The sequence below is a fragment of the Leiobunum rupestre genome, chromosome 1 (genome assembly GCF_980474605.1).
Source record: "Leiobunum rupestre chromosome 1, qqLeiRupe1.1.hap1, whole genome shotgun sequence".
NCBI lineage: Eukaryota > Metazoa > Arthropoda > Arachnida > Opiliones > Sclerosomatidae > Leiobunum > Leiobunum rupestre.
The window spans coordinates 14,075,437-14,092,032 of record NC_143384.1 but is presented as its reverse complement, the minus strand read 5'-3'; the positions used below and the strand labels follow the sequence as shown (position 1 = coordinate 14,092,032).

At 41.6% G+C, this 16,596-nt stretch overlaps 1 protein-coding gene across 1 annotated transcript in view; it reads right to left on the bottom strand.

Annotated features, from left to right (window-relative positions):
• Positions 1-16,596, bottom strand: part of Myo10A (unconventional myosin 10A) — a 59,900-nt gene that overhangs the window by 16,201 nt on the left and 27,103 nt on the right. Inside the window, exons 3-20 of the mRNA XM_090175114.1 lie at positions 16,238-16,348; positions 15,841-15,929; positions 15,695-15,758; positions 13,299-13,408; positions 13,162-13,236; positions 12,531-12,731; positions 11,288-11,744; positions 11,046-11,225; positions 10,634-10,861; positions 10,358-10,561; positions 9,660-10,282; positions 9,503-9,587; positions 8,321-8,486; positions 6,758-6,999; positions 6,457-6,692; positions 5,246-5,415; positions 4,442-4,718; positions 48-2,254 (exon numbers count right to left, since the gene is read on the bottom strand). Of these exons, the coding sequence (XP_090031240.1) occupies positions 48-2,254; positions 4,442-4,718; positions 5,246-5,415; positions 6,457-6,692; positions 6,758-6,999; positions 8,321-8,486; positions 9,503-9,587; positions 9,660-10,282; positions 10,358-10,561; positions 10,634-10,861; positions 11,046-11,225; positions 11,288-11,744; positions 12,531-12,731; positions 13,162-13,236; positions 13,299-13,408; positions 15,695-15,758; positions 15,841-15,929; positions 16,238-16,348 (5,725 nt within the window). The remainder of the gene's footprint in view (positions 1-47; positions 2,255-4,441; positions 4,719-5,245; positions 5,416-6,456; positions 6,693-6,757; positions 7,000-8,320; positions 8,487-9,502; positions 9,588-9,659; positions 10,283-10,357; positions 10,562-10,633; positions 10,862-11,045; positions 11,226-11,287; positions 11,745-12,530; positions 12,732-13,161; positions 13,237-13,298; positions 13,409-15,694; positions 15,759-15,840; positions 15,930-16,237; positions 16,349-16,596) is intronic.

Here is a 16,596-nt window from a genome sequence, read left to right as displayed (position 1 = left end):
CGAGAGCCCACTAATGGCCGAATGCCTAAGGTAGAAATGAAACTTACCGGCGACATTGTAAAGTGGCAGATATGGTACTTGATTCATCTGATTGGCTGGAGGACTTTGAGGAATAGTCGAAGGAGGACTTCCTCCCAGACTAAACATTGACATATTGGTATTTATAGAAGGAGGTCCCATAGCGGACATTGCGTTCATAGCGTTCATGGCATTCATCGCGTTCATGGCTCCTAAACCACCCATTCCATTCATCCCACCAATACCGCCCATACCACCCATACCACCCATAACCCCTATACCACCCATACCAGGCAGGTTAACGTTAATCATGGGTGGTGACATGGGAAAACCAACGTTGGGATTCATACCCAATGAGATATTTGAACCAGGGGTCATAGAAGCCGGCGTTTGTTGACTTTCAACCACCATTTGCCCACCACCCTTCAAAGCGGAGGCCATAGCTTGAGGATTACTCAATCCGTATATATCTTCATCAACCAAAACCGGTCTGAAGATATCGTCCAAGTACTGGTCCAAATCGGAAGAGGTAGAACCAGCACCGAATCGAATTGTGGTTTTGTTGATAATTTCGGCTTTATCGCCGCCACCTTTGAGCTTCTTGCCGAGGCGATTCGGATCCGTTAGATCCGGGAATTCGTCTTCAAATAAATCCTCGAAAACATTTGCCATAAATTCAGTATTGGGACTCATGAGACCGCCATTAGCATTACCGACGGTAGGCGCGGGAGGTAGATACACGCCAGCTTGAGGTTTAAAAGCTGGTTTCTGTTGAGTAACTGGTTTAGGAGACTGCGTGATGGGGCCAATTTTTAACCTCAACTCGGCCGAGCCATCGGTACCTCTTCTTCTTTCCAAAAGTTTAGTTTGCGACTGTCCTTTGATGGCCGTAGCTAAAGAACGAGCGTCACTCAATTCGTCCAAGTCACCGTCCAAGACTGGATTGAAAAGATCGTCCAGGTACTGATCCAGATCCGAAGTATGAGACGGTATTCTGACATTCTTGACGTGAGACGCCAAAGAAGGAGCTTCGGAAGTGTCGGACAAGGCTGAACTTCGCGCTCCGGAGTATTCGACCTCTCTGGAACGGTCGATGTGCGCCTTGGTTGAGTGCGAATAAATCCTGGGTTGGGCGGATTTGGAATTGTACTTGACGTAGCGGGAACTCTCGGTGGCGCTGCCTCCGATGGCGCTACTCCTGCCACCGTACCGAGAATTATTGTCCATGTCATCCCGGGTGATCTCCAAACCTCGCAAATCACCAATGTCGAATTCCGGAAAGTCAATACCGCCGTTGCTGTTACGAGAAGAAGGTCTCGAGGGACTATTGCGACTCATGTCGTCTTCTTGCGGGACGATGTGGATTTCACGATGACGAGACTTCCTGTGTCCTTCCATGATAGAACTGTGTCCGTTATGGTTCGAAGATTCGTCCAAAGACATTCTGGAATGACCCAAATCACCGCTACTCTTGGACAGTTTCCTACCGCTGCTTTCGCTTTTAACGAAGTAACGTCCGTTTAATGCTGACGTGGAAAGGCCCAATTCTTGCCAAGGATCGGCGTTAGGACTCGAAGGGAGGCTCGAGGGTACTGGTGGTGGGGGAATAGAAGGTCTCTGCACTTCCAAAGACTTGGGCGGGTCGCTGTTGCGAGTGGGCGGCTTAGGCGGGCTTTCCTTCGGTTTGAGATACCTTTTATTCAACTTGCTCGTTTCGGATAAGGCGACTCTACCAGTAACGGACGAATTACCGCCTTCACTGCCTCCCCTGGCCCGACTGGAGCTGGCCACGACGCGGGTGGAAGAACCTTCCACCCGTCGCGAATGACCGTCGTCCAAATCCAAATCCGTCGACGATCCGGCTCTGGGGTCGAAATATCGTCCATTGAGAGCGCTGTTTCGAGACAGTCCCAAATCCATGGACCCCACGGGATCGTCCAGTAACTGATCCAAAGAGCGACTCTTGAGTTTCTGTTGCGGGGTTATGCGTCGATCTCCTTCATCGGGATATTCGAAGACGGAGGTGTGACTGACGTGGTGCTCAATGGGAACGCGTTCTTCCCGTCTTCGAGGCTGTTTGGACTGAGGCAGCAGGGGCGCTGGGACCTGGTTGGAAGTGTGCCTTGGCGGGGGCGGCACGCGATGAACCGGAGAAGGTGGCCGATGTCGAATGGGCGCTGGCAGAGCTTCTTCTACTTCAATCTCGAACGTGTTGAATCGGTGTGGATTATGCGGCCTAGTGAACGAGATGAAACGCCACACATTAATCCAAGGTATTATTTTTCCCCGTTAGTTATCGTATAACAATTGAAACTGCCTACGTTTAAAAATAAATACCCTCGGATACCTTTTCAAGCAGAACTTAAGCCTCGGTTAGCTTTAAACACAAAGAGCGACTTTGAGGAATGTGGTTTTTTTTTACGGAATCACTAGAGCGTAACGTCTTAAAGATAAACTGCAGTTAAGCCTAGGCTGCTGATAGAGGCTACCGTGACGTCATGATTTAAAAGGGGCACCCTTCTTCCTTGATGGGGATATTGACCAGCGATTTTTTTCACCTGTTTATTTACTAGATTGCTACGTCGTTTTAAATTATAAACTTTGTCTAAAACCGTTACGATACGCTGATTTTAAGGGTCAATACTAGATATTTTCTCCCGAAAAAACTTAAAATCTTTTTCATTAAAAATGTTTGGTCTAACCATAAGTCTATAATATGGTTCCATAAGTTTGTCACTTTGGGGAATATTTTACAAAGTGACGTCATCACAAGAATAAAATCTCCCCCTAGCGAAGCGCTGTCAAAGGCTACGTGTGACGCGGGAGCAAGCGGTCTCAAAACGGCAACGAAGCCATGCATGTGAAGAATAGGAAGTGTCACACTTATGTAATAATATTATACACTTATGGACTAACTTAGGATAAACTTCTTTAAGTGATACAAAATCCACGTAATTTCTTAAGATTTGTGTACATTGTTACGTGGATTTTGCTCTCAGACGACGATTAGTATTCCTAATACAGTATATAACATAATAAGTATGATAATTTACAAAAATTATCATCCTGTTATTGCGCATTCAAAGTTTAGTTTACCGCAGAGTGCATAGCATCTAAATATGCCCAAAAAGAAATATAGTACTACCATAAGTAACAAAAAAATAAGCACGACCATTGTCCAAAATTATTACTTAAAGGAGAACTGTCACCAAAACGAAAATTTACTAGGTTTTTTTACAGAAAGATAAAAATATATTAATAATTATGTCCCTGAAATTTTATAGTTATTGGAAAAGTATTTAAAAAGTGACGCTACTTTTTCCGCAACCTACATCAAACGGCTTCAAAAATTTCAGAAATCGCGGTTGAACCAACGTGCAGCGCCAAAAGAATGTAGCGGCAAAAATTTGAGAAAGGGTGGCGTGTTAGGCATTTTAAAAACACGATTAACTACAATCTACGAATATAACTAGGTTAACAAGCCAAGGAGTTCCGATCGAAAAACGATAAAACCGGGGAAAATAATATTTAGTTCACGAGATGGCGCTGCAGGTAGGTTCTGAGATTCTCGAGTTGGGGGGGGGGGGTAAAACACGAAATTTGGTTGCTTATAATAAATCAAATACTGAAAATATTAACATTAAATTCTTTGAATAACCATTTTTGGACGTCCTCTATCCATTTAAATGGTTTGTAGCCAATTTTAGGGTGGTGACAGTTCTCCTTTGACATATTTTTAGAACTATTGCGCAATCATTATTTTATTCAGTACAGAGCCCCCTAGTGTCTCAATTTGTCTAAGACGAAATATACTACAACCAAGGAAGATAATTTTTCACTCCGTTTGGTTGCTAGTCAGTGTTGAAAATAGGTTTGGTAAGAAAATTAGCATTGTAACAAAAATGTCATACTTATTTGAATTATGTTACTTATGGTACTATCAAGGACTATAATATACAGGATTCATACACCTATTGACAACCCGTTTTCACTGATATTTCCAGGTTTCTTACGGATATTTCCCTGATTTTTCCAGGTGCAAGATAAAATAAAAGTAAGATTTACAGAGTAACTCATTTCATGATTGTCATTTAAGTTAAATTGGTTCAATATTATCGTATAAAAGAAGAATTAAAGTCAAATCTTTAATAAGAATTTTAAATTTGTATTCATTAGAGCAAACTTTCTGAACCCTCATAAATTTCCCTGACTTTTCTGTCGACCATCGAATTCCCTAATATACTAATCAGATCAGATGGTAATTCAATCCGGAGCTTACCAAGAGTGCCAGTATAGTAAAAAGGTTTGATATCAATTTACTACAATAGAAACTCATATTTATTTAAATTATGTTACTTACGCTAATACTATTAAGAACTAAAATTCAAACTAAGATAATATGAAAAGTAAACGACAAACATACGAAGCAGTCCAAGAAGAATGTTTTCTGGGAGAATCTTTGTTGACCTTGTTGGCTGACACCAAGAAGTAACTTTTGCAAACGGGAAAAGCCGGCGAGATCTCGGTCTCGGCGATCAAATCTAAGACGTAATCGCAACCGTTCAGTTCGAATGAGTCGCCGTCGTCCTGGAGGTCAACTGTCCATCCGTACAAGTCCTCGATACCGCGAGATTTGAGAACGGTGGCTGTAAATTCCTCGCCGGTAGTGAAGGATTCGACGGGACCGGGTAAGCTACCACCTGAAAAAGAATAATTTAAGTGACTAAGGTCGATTGAGCCCGCGACCAATTCAGTTTTATGGCACGCGCGACGTAAGAGAATTTTCGGATAAGTTGTTATCGTTGAGAAACGTGTTTGGTAAAAGGCATCGTCATGATACGGTTGTTAAGGGAGACGTTTGGATTAGGGTTTATTGAAATTACCAAACGTAGACAATACTTAATACGTTCCGGCGTAGAGGCGAAGTTACGGAATTGATATTGTAGTTAAAGCTTTTCATAACAATAATAGCGGTGTCTATCCGACTGGAAGCTTAACGTTATCTCCAGAGATAAAAGCAGACTACCCGTTTTGATGGAGTCCTCGTAGTTATGTAGTAAAGGAGCTTTTTTTTCTTTATCAAAAATACGAATGCCTATCGAACCATTTATGAATTGGAGCATTTATACAGAATAGTCTTTTAGAACTGATTACTGCGAGCTAGTAACTAATTGGAAAATAATGGTTTTTGGCCCCAATTAAACAGAACGATAAAAAGAACACGTACCATCTGCAAAATGAGCTTCGAGGGCCATATTGGACTTTCTGGTATTGGATTTCCATTCCAAGAGACACGGAGGATACGTTCTGACATTCTGCGGTGGCACCTTCTCACTCTGCAGCAGTTTATTTTGGGTGTAGCCCTTATAACCATCCAAAGCGCAATCGGAAACGTACCTAAGTAGAAGAGATTCTTGATGGTCAAAACTCCACGAAAACTATCTTAAATTTAGCAGGGTTGCCACAAAATTTTCAGCTTCAAATTACCTGACTATTCCCTGCTTTCCCTGGGCATTTTTTAAGATATTTTGTTCAATGGCCATTTTTAAGATATTTTGTTCAATGGCCATTTTTAAGATATTTTGTTCAATGGCCATTTTTAAGATATTTTGTTCAATGGCCATTTTTAAGATATTTTGTTCAATGGCCATTTATAAGATATTTTTTCCCTGGCCATTTATAAGATATTTTCCCTGGCCATTTTTAAGATATTTTTCCTGACCATTTTAAGGCCGAAATGTTTATCTTTTAGTTTACTTTTATCAGAAGGTTATAAATTTAAATGGATTTATACTTCAGAAAAAAGGTTATTGCAATGTTGAAAAAATTAGCAAAACTTTCACGGAAATAAATGATAACCATAGAATCGGTCATAGATTCAGAGTAAAATTACCTTCAAAAAGTGTCAAGATAAAATCCGGCTATGTGGTTTTCCCCCCGACAAAAATTGCCCGTCTAAGTCTTTGATGGGAGTTCAGTTCAGTACGTTCCAGTTCTAAAACCGTCGGCGGGACTCGAATTATTGTACGTCAACAAACTGGCAAACATGTTTCCCGAAATATCAATAAAAACCAAACACTACATGTCCCTTATTAGAGTGGCTTACGTCGAGGGTGAGACCATCACTAGTAGGGCACTACTACCCATGCTGGATTTGTCACCTGTCCGGGCTTGTGGACCCTGGCGTGGGGCATTCTGATGAGACCACCGGTGTAGTAGGCTGTTGATTCGATTGGAGCACCTCTAGATAAATGTCTGACCACATGTCCCTTCCTAGAGTATACCACCTCCTAGGCAGTTCTTTGATGGGGATTCCCCGACTTTTCCCCAACTTTTTACAAATTCTTAATTTCCTGATTTTTTACGCCCATTTTCAAATTCCCCGACATTTCCCTGACGTGTGGCAACCCTGTTTAAAGATAAATTAAACAAGCTTACTTGAGTTGGTATTTGTAGAGAATGGGAGACGGCGCGAAACAACTGAGACAATTGGCCATCAACAGCCATCCTCGCTCATTATTGGCCGTGTTTTCGTTCTTCCACGTTTGGTTGCACAATTGGCAAAGAATTTCGTCTCTTAGGGCCTCGTTCTGGAGCCCATTTTGGACTATGTAATCACCCAACGCTCGTTCTTTCTTACCGGACAAGTTGTTGTCGTTCATAAAACGCAGAATCTACGAGAAGTAAATAAAACCATTTACACCAGTGTTCCGATTAAGTTTATGAGGGTCAAACTAACCAATTTGAAAATGGCCAAAGATTCTTGATAGTCCGCCTCGCTGTTTTTGGCCAAAAAGGGCGTTTTGATAGGTTCCCTTTTCATGGCCCAGATGTGAGCTTTGAAGTAGACGTTGGTAAATTTGGTAAAGCCGTGTTGGTCGACGTCGGACGGTAGTCGCCGTTGCAGGACCCTTGGGGGTGGTTTGGCCACTTGACCGACGCATTTTATCACGTTTCGGTCGTTCTGGCTGCATTGCCAATCTAGAGGTTACGAGGAAATGGAAATTAAATTAAGAAAGAGTAAACCATTGAATTGGGAATAGTACCACCTAGGAGCCACAAACACAAGGAGAACGCAGCTAGCCTTTAAACGCGCTAAAGCAGAGTTGTGTACAAATTTAATTGGACGAGCCTTTACGCTGAACGTTTTACGGGCGGGGGGAAGACAATTTCCGAATTTTCCCCTTCCGACGGCAGCAGGCGCTAAAGCGTCTAACCTGTGAAAGTTGTACGCGATAAAATCCACGACTTTTGACGGGTTGCGTTCTCCTAACAATGAGGTGCTGTGTTTGTTGCTCCTAGGTACCACTAGAGTTAAATAGGCGCGTTCGGGAGTTGTGTTCACGAAACAAATTCTGAAATTTCGAGTCAGCACACTCAGCCGTCAACTCTATCATTATACGGTGGCGCCATCTATCACTTTCAAAGTCTTAACATATATCATAAGCCTATTATAAAGTCCCCATAAGTAAAGGTCTAGCATAGAGCCCCATGTTTACGGCATTATCCGTGCGAGAAGAAAACGAACGATGATATGGCAGTAGCGATATCTTCTTTCTAAAAATTTCTACATCTAAAATATTACCTTACTCGGTAGATCAGCCAGGCCGGGTTGATAAATGCCACACAAAACGCCCATTCATAATGCATTTCGCGAAATTTCTTTCAGAAATGCATAGTTGAGGATGAAGCCACTAGGAGGTGCATATTCAATAATCAGCTAGGCTAATAGCCAAGGCACCACCTTAGGCCCAAGTCATCTAGCGACTTATAATGCCTTAAACAGGTGGCCGGGTTACAATGCGTAGGAGGGTGATGGCAAGCCCTTCATGCCACGCGAGCCAACAGCTCCCTACGCTAACTATTACCGTTAACCTCGACAAGTTTTTATGGGAAGGGGAAACCGAAGAACTCGGGGGAAAACCCCTTTAACCAGTGGGGAGAGAACTTGCAAACTCTACGCAGAAGGAGTAGTTCCGAGTTTTCACCCAGTGCCACAAGTTGCTATCGAACCCGGCTCCTCTTGCTGCGAGGCGAAAGCGCTAACCACTCCGCCACCCCACTTATACTTTGAATACCTATCTCTTAATAACGTGTATGTTTTAGTCAAACATTTGGCCTAGACCCTTGCTTATGCTTCAAATTCCCGCTGACGCAAAAAAAATGTATAGGATATAGTTCCCGCCACTATCATCGGATGGCGCCATTGACAAATGATAAAGTTTCAAAGTTTGAAACTAATTCTAGCTGTAATATTCCAAATTCAAATGGTAAACATATCCCTAAGTAAATAATCACTCACCTTCGAGTTTGCTGAAAATAAATGCCAATTCTGCCGGAATCTCCAGATGATTGACTCCCGCTACGGCTCGAGAAACTCGTTCCTGTTCCTCACGGACCGCTCGTTCCTTGGCCCGCTCCAAGGCCACGCGATCCGCTTCTTGTTTGCGAGCCAAAATTGCCTTAATCTAACGACGACAAACATGGAAACATAAACAATGTCGATTAACCACTTTTTTCCCTAAATTCGACGTGAGAACGACCTCAATTTCCGTTAAACATAGTTACTATTTATTAATTTCTATCTAGTTTCGTGTATCTTAAAAACAGGGTAGACGCAAAACGCGTTCCTCAAGTTTTTTGATAAAGCAACTTAAAGAGGGTTTTAACTCAAGAATAATTAAGACACTTATGTTACGTCTATGTAAATAAATCATGGTTATCTAGAACAAAATTAGCCAGGCATTACAGGCATTCACCGCATCTTGTACAGACTTAAGACTTAGCCACACAACACCCAACGAACAGCACACAACAAACACACTATATTATCAACTGAAACACGCTAATATATCCAGCAGGGTTCAACTACCAATATTAATCGCTAATAAGCTCACCCCTTTAGCGAGTAAAGCATGGTCCAACATTAGCCGCTAAGCCTTAGCGAAAACTATCGTTAATTCTAAATTGTCGCGTCAGCATCTCATTAGAAGCGAAAGAACACACCCGAAATGAACGACGGCTATCTCAATAACTGAGAAAAAAGATGTTTCCTCCTTTTGGGAAAAAGATCTCTCCACGAAAGTGTGGCGCATGCACTTCAGGGTGCCAACAGGAACCCCCTGCCGAGTCCGGCTGCGGTGTTACCGTTTCGCGGTCTTTCCCCCACCCTATAAAAGGCCCTCCACACCGGTTTTCATTTATAACTACCACCCTTTAGAATCTTCATACTGATACCCCGGGTATGTGTTTAGTCATGTAGAACGAACAATTTCAAGATCACTTTCGGTTGTCGGCGATTTCCCTAGCATCTCGCCGACGTGTCTTCAATAGAAGATCCTTCGTATAATACTAGGACTACCATGTGTAATACTAAGACTACCATTAAGAGACATTTCTAATTATAGCCGAAGTCAGCAACCCCCGCGCGATGACTATGCCTAATTATGCGAGCGTATTGATTAAAAGGAACAAAGTTCCTTACCTTCTCATACTCCCTTTTCTGCCTAAACATCCGGTAGGTGGCTTGCGCTCGAAGAACTCCTTTACGAACTTTCCTGTACTTGTTGCTGAAAACACGTGGCGTTTGTTTAGACTTATATCGTTAAAGAGGTACGCATTTAAAATTCTAAGTCACTTACCGATCTCTATAAGCGCGATATGTCTTCTGGATGGTAACGGCGCTACGTTTCATGGATCTGTACTTTCGTTTGGCCAAATATCCTCGAACGTATCTTTGAATGGTCACAACCGAGCCTCGTAGGACACGTACTCGTTCAGTCTCCAGCGTTTGTTCCAAGGATTCTCGTAGAAACACCTTGCTGGCGCCAAGTTGGTAATTTCCTCGCGCTTCTTCGACCCTGTCCAGAATAACGCGACAGACTTCCTTGGGTGGAGCCCCTCGGGGTAGACGACCGGGTCCCAGACAACGGTAACGCTCGGAGAAGGGTTGAAACTTCATCCTGACGGGGTATCCTTGTTTACGAATACGAATGGTCTCCAACATGCCAGTATATCTCAGTTGTTCCAACACGATGGGCATGTCGAATTTGGAAGGGGCCTTCTCGTTGTTGGGTTTGATACAACGGACGAACCACGGATTGCAACGAGACATTGTTTCCAATAATTGCGTCAATGAGTCTTGGAACCTCGCAGCCACAGTTGGCGCCCTGGGTTTCATAGTGACGAATCGACCGTCGCTTCGATTCGATACTTTAGCGGCTTCGTTATTACTACGGAGGTCTTGGAACATTCGAGATATCATCTAAAATTAAATATTTTACATTATAAGTACATCAAGATTACTTTAATTAAATGATTTAATCTTTGATTGTCTTACGGTTAATTGACTGCTAACTAATAAATCCATGACGTCCGACCTAAGCGTATCTCTATTCTTGTCCAAGAATCCATCTACGGAGTACCACACCTGACCGGCGTAATGCTTGATACCGAATTCCATTGAGGACATCCTGGGACGACTATACAGTTCGTTAAGAGCGTGGTTGTAGTGACATTTCTCCAGGAAAGACAAATCAGTAGCCTAAGAAAAATTTTAATTTTGGTAAATTTCCGTAAAAATAAAACGAACAAGAATTAAGAGGTTGTTAATTACTTTGGGAAAATTGCTTTCGTCGTCCAACAGAGGAAAAATACCAACTGGTTTCTTCCCAATTAGATTGAGCAAAGCGTGGTTGTCAGTGAAAGTGATGGACTGCCATTCTATCTTCTCTCTGGCGTATTCTTGTTGTTCCAACTTGAAAACGTGTTTGTTGAAGTGAAATTGCAAGTTTTCGTTGGCGTAATTGATGCATAGTTGCTCGAAGCTGTTCTCTTTAAAGTCCTGTGTCGGAAAAATCGGGTTAAGTTTACGCGCAAAGGCTTAACAGAATTATCACCACCACCAGCACCCTCCTACGCATTGTAACCCGGCCACCTGAATTAATGGCTTAAAAAGTCGCTTGATGACTTAGGCCTAAGGTGGTGCTTTGGGTATTAGCCTAGCTGATTATTATGATTATTATTACCTCAAAGCCGAAAATATCCAAAATGGCGATACATGTTTTGTCCCCTTTACAAACGATCCTGTTAATTCTTTGAACCAGCCAGGAGAACAGGGTCGAATAGAGGGACTTGGCTACCGCATCTCTAGCGTCCAAGGCTTGGTCTATGTTCAAGGGCGTGACCATTGTTTCGTTACGCGTTTCCTGTTAGTGAACAAACATTAAATACCCAATCCACTGAAGGCTACACTCATAGCAATCCTTACCGTAGTCCTGGCAGTAAGGGCTTTATGAATTCCCTCCACGGATAACTTTAAAAGATGGGACACCCAACGAATTTCGGCGTCACTTCCGATTTCGACACCTTCTTGACCGTGTTTCAGCTGCTTCCGATGAAAATAAACGTTTCCCAGATGAAGAACAGCGGCCAACATTCTCAAAATGGCGTCCTGTTCTTCCAGCGTGAACCCGAGTACTTGCATAGCGGCCAATAAAGATCGGTAATGTTCACCGTCGTTTTTGGCCGGTATCTCGGGATTTCCGCCTTGGTTCAAGTAGAAATACTTCTCGGCAGTTTGAAGACCGTACTTCTCCTTTTCCTGGTCGCTCAGACCGGACAACATTTCGTAAAAGACATGGTAATTACGTTCTTCCGGGGCTTGCGTGACTATCCTGGACTTTTCCAGCAGGTAATCCGTGGTTTTCGCTCCCGTTATGACACCGCTGAAAAGTACAAATATTTAAATCCAAGTCTAGAAACTGGCCCATTTAGGACAACTAAAGGATGGACCTCAAATAAGTATCTACAGGGTGTCAGGGCGTATTAACCTTTAGGCAGTGTAAGCACGTGCCTAGGGCGCCAAAACTCTGATAAAGCCCCACGGTCCAAGTACTTGGTTTGCCCCTACTTAACTGACCAGCCCGTTAGACAATGCCAATAGGCTTCGTGCGTAGTTTAAATTTTGGTCATAAGTATCGCCGCTTACCGACCGAGTTTTATATTAAATATATGAAAGCTTTCTGCTCGTTCAAAATTATCTACACAACTGCTGAAAGTTCAACCGGAAAACCTAGAAATTCAAAAGATGTCTGCTGTTTCTTCTGATATATAGCTTACGGATATTATGGCTGATGGCGCTATAATAATAATCAGCTAGGCTAATACCCAAGGCACCACCTTAGGCCTACGTCATCAAGCGACTTTTGAAGCCTTTAATTCAGGTGGCCGGGTTACAATGCGTATATTTACTAAGCTCTAAGCCTATAGGCACCAAATTGTTAATCCGCCCATGCAGGCAGCTTTGTGTTTTATTTTCGCCTTGCATCACCATGGTAACGCTGGACTTAATGGAAAAGAATTTCAAGTGGTATCTCGGTTCGTAACCATGGTTTGGTTCAGTAAACCACATTCCGTTAAATGGCGTTCATAACACAAAATAACCCTATTTTCACGTTGAGGTACATCCTTTAGTGAAGCTAGTAAATTAATCCTTGGTTAGCAATACTTACTCTTTGAAATAAACTTCCAAGTACTTGCCAAATCGACTGGAGTTGTCGTTTCGAACAGTCTTGGCGTTTCCAAACGATTCAAGTAGAGGACTGGCTTCCAATATTTGCTCCGTAATCAAATTACTGGGACTTTTGTTAACAGCGGCTAAATACTGCATAATCAATTTGGTGCTTTCCGTTTTACCGCTACCGCTTTCACCACTATAAAGAACCATGAAATACGTCAGTTTGATGTCACGCAATACGTCACTACAGTGTTTACTGTGGCGCCATCTACGACAGTTTTTGGAAAGCAGATACTATTTTGGATTTGAAAAACGCGAACAGACTTTAACATTTTTCTCATAGTAGATGGCACATTAGTAGCGCAACCGAGAGCGGGCCCGGGCCCGGGCCTTAGTTAAATATATGTTCCGAGCCCCAAGAGTCACGTTACTACTGGAAATAGATATACTATTTCGTAGAGAGACCCGGGCTAAATATACCTCGTTTATTCAAACACGGGCCCGTAGGCTACCGGGCCAGGTCATTTGTAACGGCTTCCCCCTCTCTTGTTGGGCCCGCGCATTAGTCACTATGCTCGCGTAGTCCACATTACGTAAGTGGTCTAAATTGAAAATACCAACTTTACCTGATAATCACAACTTGATTTTCACCATCTTTGTTGATGCGGGTGTAAGCGGCGCTTCCAATGGCGAATAGATGTCTGGGAAGGAAACCAAAATTGTCATACAAGTTAACAATCGACGGTAATTGTAATCAACGTACGGTGGTAAAGTTCCCATGATCTGTCCTTCATAGCGTTTGACCACATCGAGACCGTAGATATCGGACACTTTGTAAGGATTGACTGAAACTAAAATGCTTCCCGTATACGTCTACAATAAACAAACCAGAAAACGTTATTGTTTACAAATTGCGGGTTAGACAATACACAAAGTCCCATTGTTCCCGCTTCTCGTTTAAACAATATGCAAATTATTGAATTGGTACCCCCAAAAACGCATTTATTAATTAAATCACGTTAGAATTAACGCCGATTAAAAAAGCAACGTTATGATAAACGCCTCAAACTAGCCAGCATCCAGATATAAGCCTATAACTTTTAATTCCCCTGAAACAAAAAAGTAAGACCAAATCTAATATATAAAATCGTACGTTACAATTAATTTTCGCGTTCTTAAAATCAACGATTGGAAATTAATAATTAGGAACAAAAGGTCTAAATTAAATTAAATAGAAATCTAGATCACGAAATTATAATAATTAAAAGTACGCGAAATTAAATATTTATAAATGATCAAATTTGAACCGCTTCCGCGTATATCGCAATTTTCGCGAAAGATAAACCAGTTAATTTTGTCCAGTAGGTCAAGCGAGTGAAGGAATGGTATTTTCCAGCCAGTCAAAAAGTGGACAAAGCCCACCCCTAGAAATTTGCTGACCCGTTTTGAAAGAGGTTTTCAAAGAAGATTCAATTTATAAAAAGAGAAAAAATAAAACGCCCCCGTTTTTTTGAACACCGAAGACAAGTCTACCCCACTTTTTTGGCCGGGTCTATTGTTAAGATCAACAACACAACCGCCTGCCAACAGAAGAAGGGAAAGTTAAATGGTCGGCGTCATCCACGAACTCGCGAGAAAGTGTGGCCAAAGTTTAATTGACCGGCAAATCGAGGGCAACGCCTTGATTGTTGTACATCGCGGACTCCCAAGTGTGCCGTTAACTCCACACTTTTTCTCGAAACGCTTATCTATTTAAATGTGTAACTCAACAAGTTGGCAAGCCAAAATATACCTCTCCTCGGAGGAGTTTTTAATTTTCAATGAAGCCTAACTGTATCCGTGGTTCTGCGGTAGAACGCTCACCTGTCGTACAGAAGGGCTCGGGTTCGAATCTCAGCCTAAGAAAATATTATACTACACCCAATGGCAAAAAGAGGGCGTTTTTGGAAAAACCTTTTCCCTGATTCTAAGAAACTGCGTACGCAGCGATTACACTTTGCTCCGAAAATGCGCAGCTCAGACAGACAGACCCACAGACAGACACGGTGGTTGTATAACCCCTCCTAGGGTACAAAGTCCCCTCGGAGAGGTAAAAAGTGACAACGACGCCAATTTGAATGAGAACTAACAAACATACGGGGCGTGATAGCTTCACGAAAACTTCATTATAAACAAACAAGTCGTTGATTTGGTAAATTTTTGTTTCCGTAGTTATAATACTTAAATTTTGCAACTGATAATTTTTAGAAATAGCTAGAAATTAGCACTTGTACATGTTTTATATCTCGCTACCTGAGAGCAAAAGTCAAGTAGAGATACGTGACTATTGAAAGAAATTCAAAATAAGAATCCTTGAGTGTTTTTAAATAAAGGTGACTCAGTACCAAATTTTCAATATATATTTTCACTCTATTTTGATCAATTTTCATTATTAGATTATCATTGTTATTATGCTAGATTTCGAACTTGGAACTGGTTTTTCTGAAATAGGGGTTTTCAGACTTGCTTGACTCTTGCTCTAAGGTAGCGATCAGTGGTGCATTTCAGAATTTTTCAGAAGGGGTTAGAACTTGATCTCTGGAAAAAAAATTCATTAAAGGGCAAAAACGCGTCAAATTTAATATTATTTGATTTTTTAATCGAAATAGTTATTGCATAAATTTGCTAGTGACTTTCAGGATAATATATTATTTGTACTTCATCCGATTCTGAGTTGGTTTTGGAAAAATTAGTGAACTATTTTAGCTCATAAAAATTCTACCCCTGCCTTACCCAAATGTCATCCCTGCAGTGGAATCGTTGAGATCCAATCTTTTAAGCTTAAGACTGTACTAAATCTAAAGTTAATTTTACTTCGTGAATTTCTGGTTACGCGACGGTTTCATAGCCCCAAGACTACAAAAATTGGAAAATGGTTAAAGGTTTACCCCCCACTCACAGTGAATAACTACTAACAACTAACCCTGAAAACGTTCCATTTAACAGAGTACAACAATACATAAGCCCTCAAAGTATTACCATGACTAAAATCTCTACATACAAGTAACTAAAACAGAATCGTACGCCCTACAGATATCAAAATGCACTACCACAGAATAACATCTCAAAGCGATACTAATACGTTTAAGGTCAACTTCAAGGTCAAATCTTCACACTTACGTAAATATTGTCTTTGTCGTATCGTATCTTCAAGTTCCAAAGCAACGATGCCTCATTCAAGTCGCTGAAAGTACAATTCAAATCGACTTTAATTATAACTTCATCAACTTCCAAAACGTTTTAGGGACGCCAAAAAATCAACTGACCCTAAATGTATCATATCATCAACTCCGCAAATTCCCAAATCTTGACGTTTTTGAACCGACGTCATGTTGTGCAGTGTAAATTGTTGAGCCTGTTCGGAATAACGAATCAACATCATTTAATTAAGTAGCAAAAATCAACAAGGACAACGCAGCTAAACTTTAAACACTAACGCAGTGTTGTGTACAAAATTTCATTGGACGAGCCTTTACGCTGAACGAAGACAATTTTCCAATTTTCCCCTTCCGACGGCAGCCGGCGCTAACGCGTCTAACCAATGAAAATTGTACACAAGAAAATGCACGACTTTCGACGGGTTGCGTTCTCCTTGTGTGGGATGCTGTGTTTGTTGCTCCTATAGATTTAATTAAGTAGCAAAAATCAACAAGGACTACTAACCTTTCCGTTAATCATGGCCTGTACGGTAATAACTTGGGCTGGGCGGTTGAACTCGATGACCTCGCCTGGTAGGACATAACCGATACCAGGATCGAACCAAACCAGTTCACCCTAAAGCCAGAGAATATTCGCATTAAATCACTTAATAACTGATAGTGGTAATTGCAATCGCAACATTTAATTAGAAATACGATTTGAATCGAAACAAATATTTTTCTTTCTGTTTAAATACGGAAAAAAAATTAAGTTTCTCTAAAGACACAGAAAAGTAAAGTAAAATTTGAACAACACTTTTAGCAGTAGACCATGACCGAATTAAAGGTTGATTATTTTATTTTTTTGCTCTTTATTTATTAGAA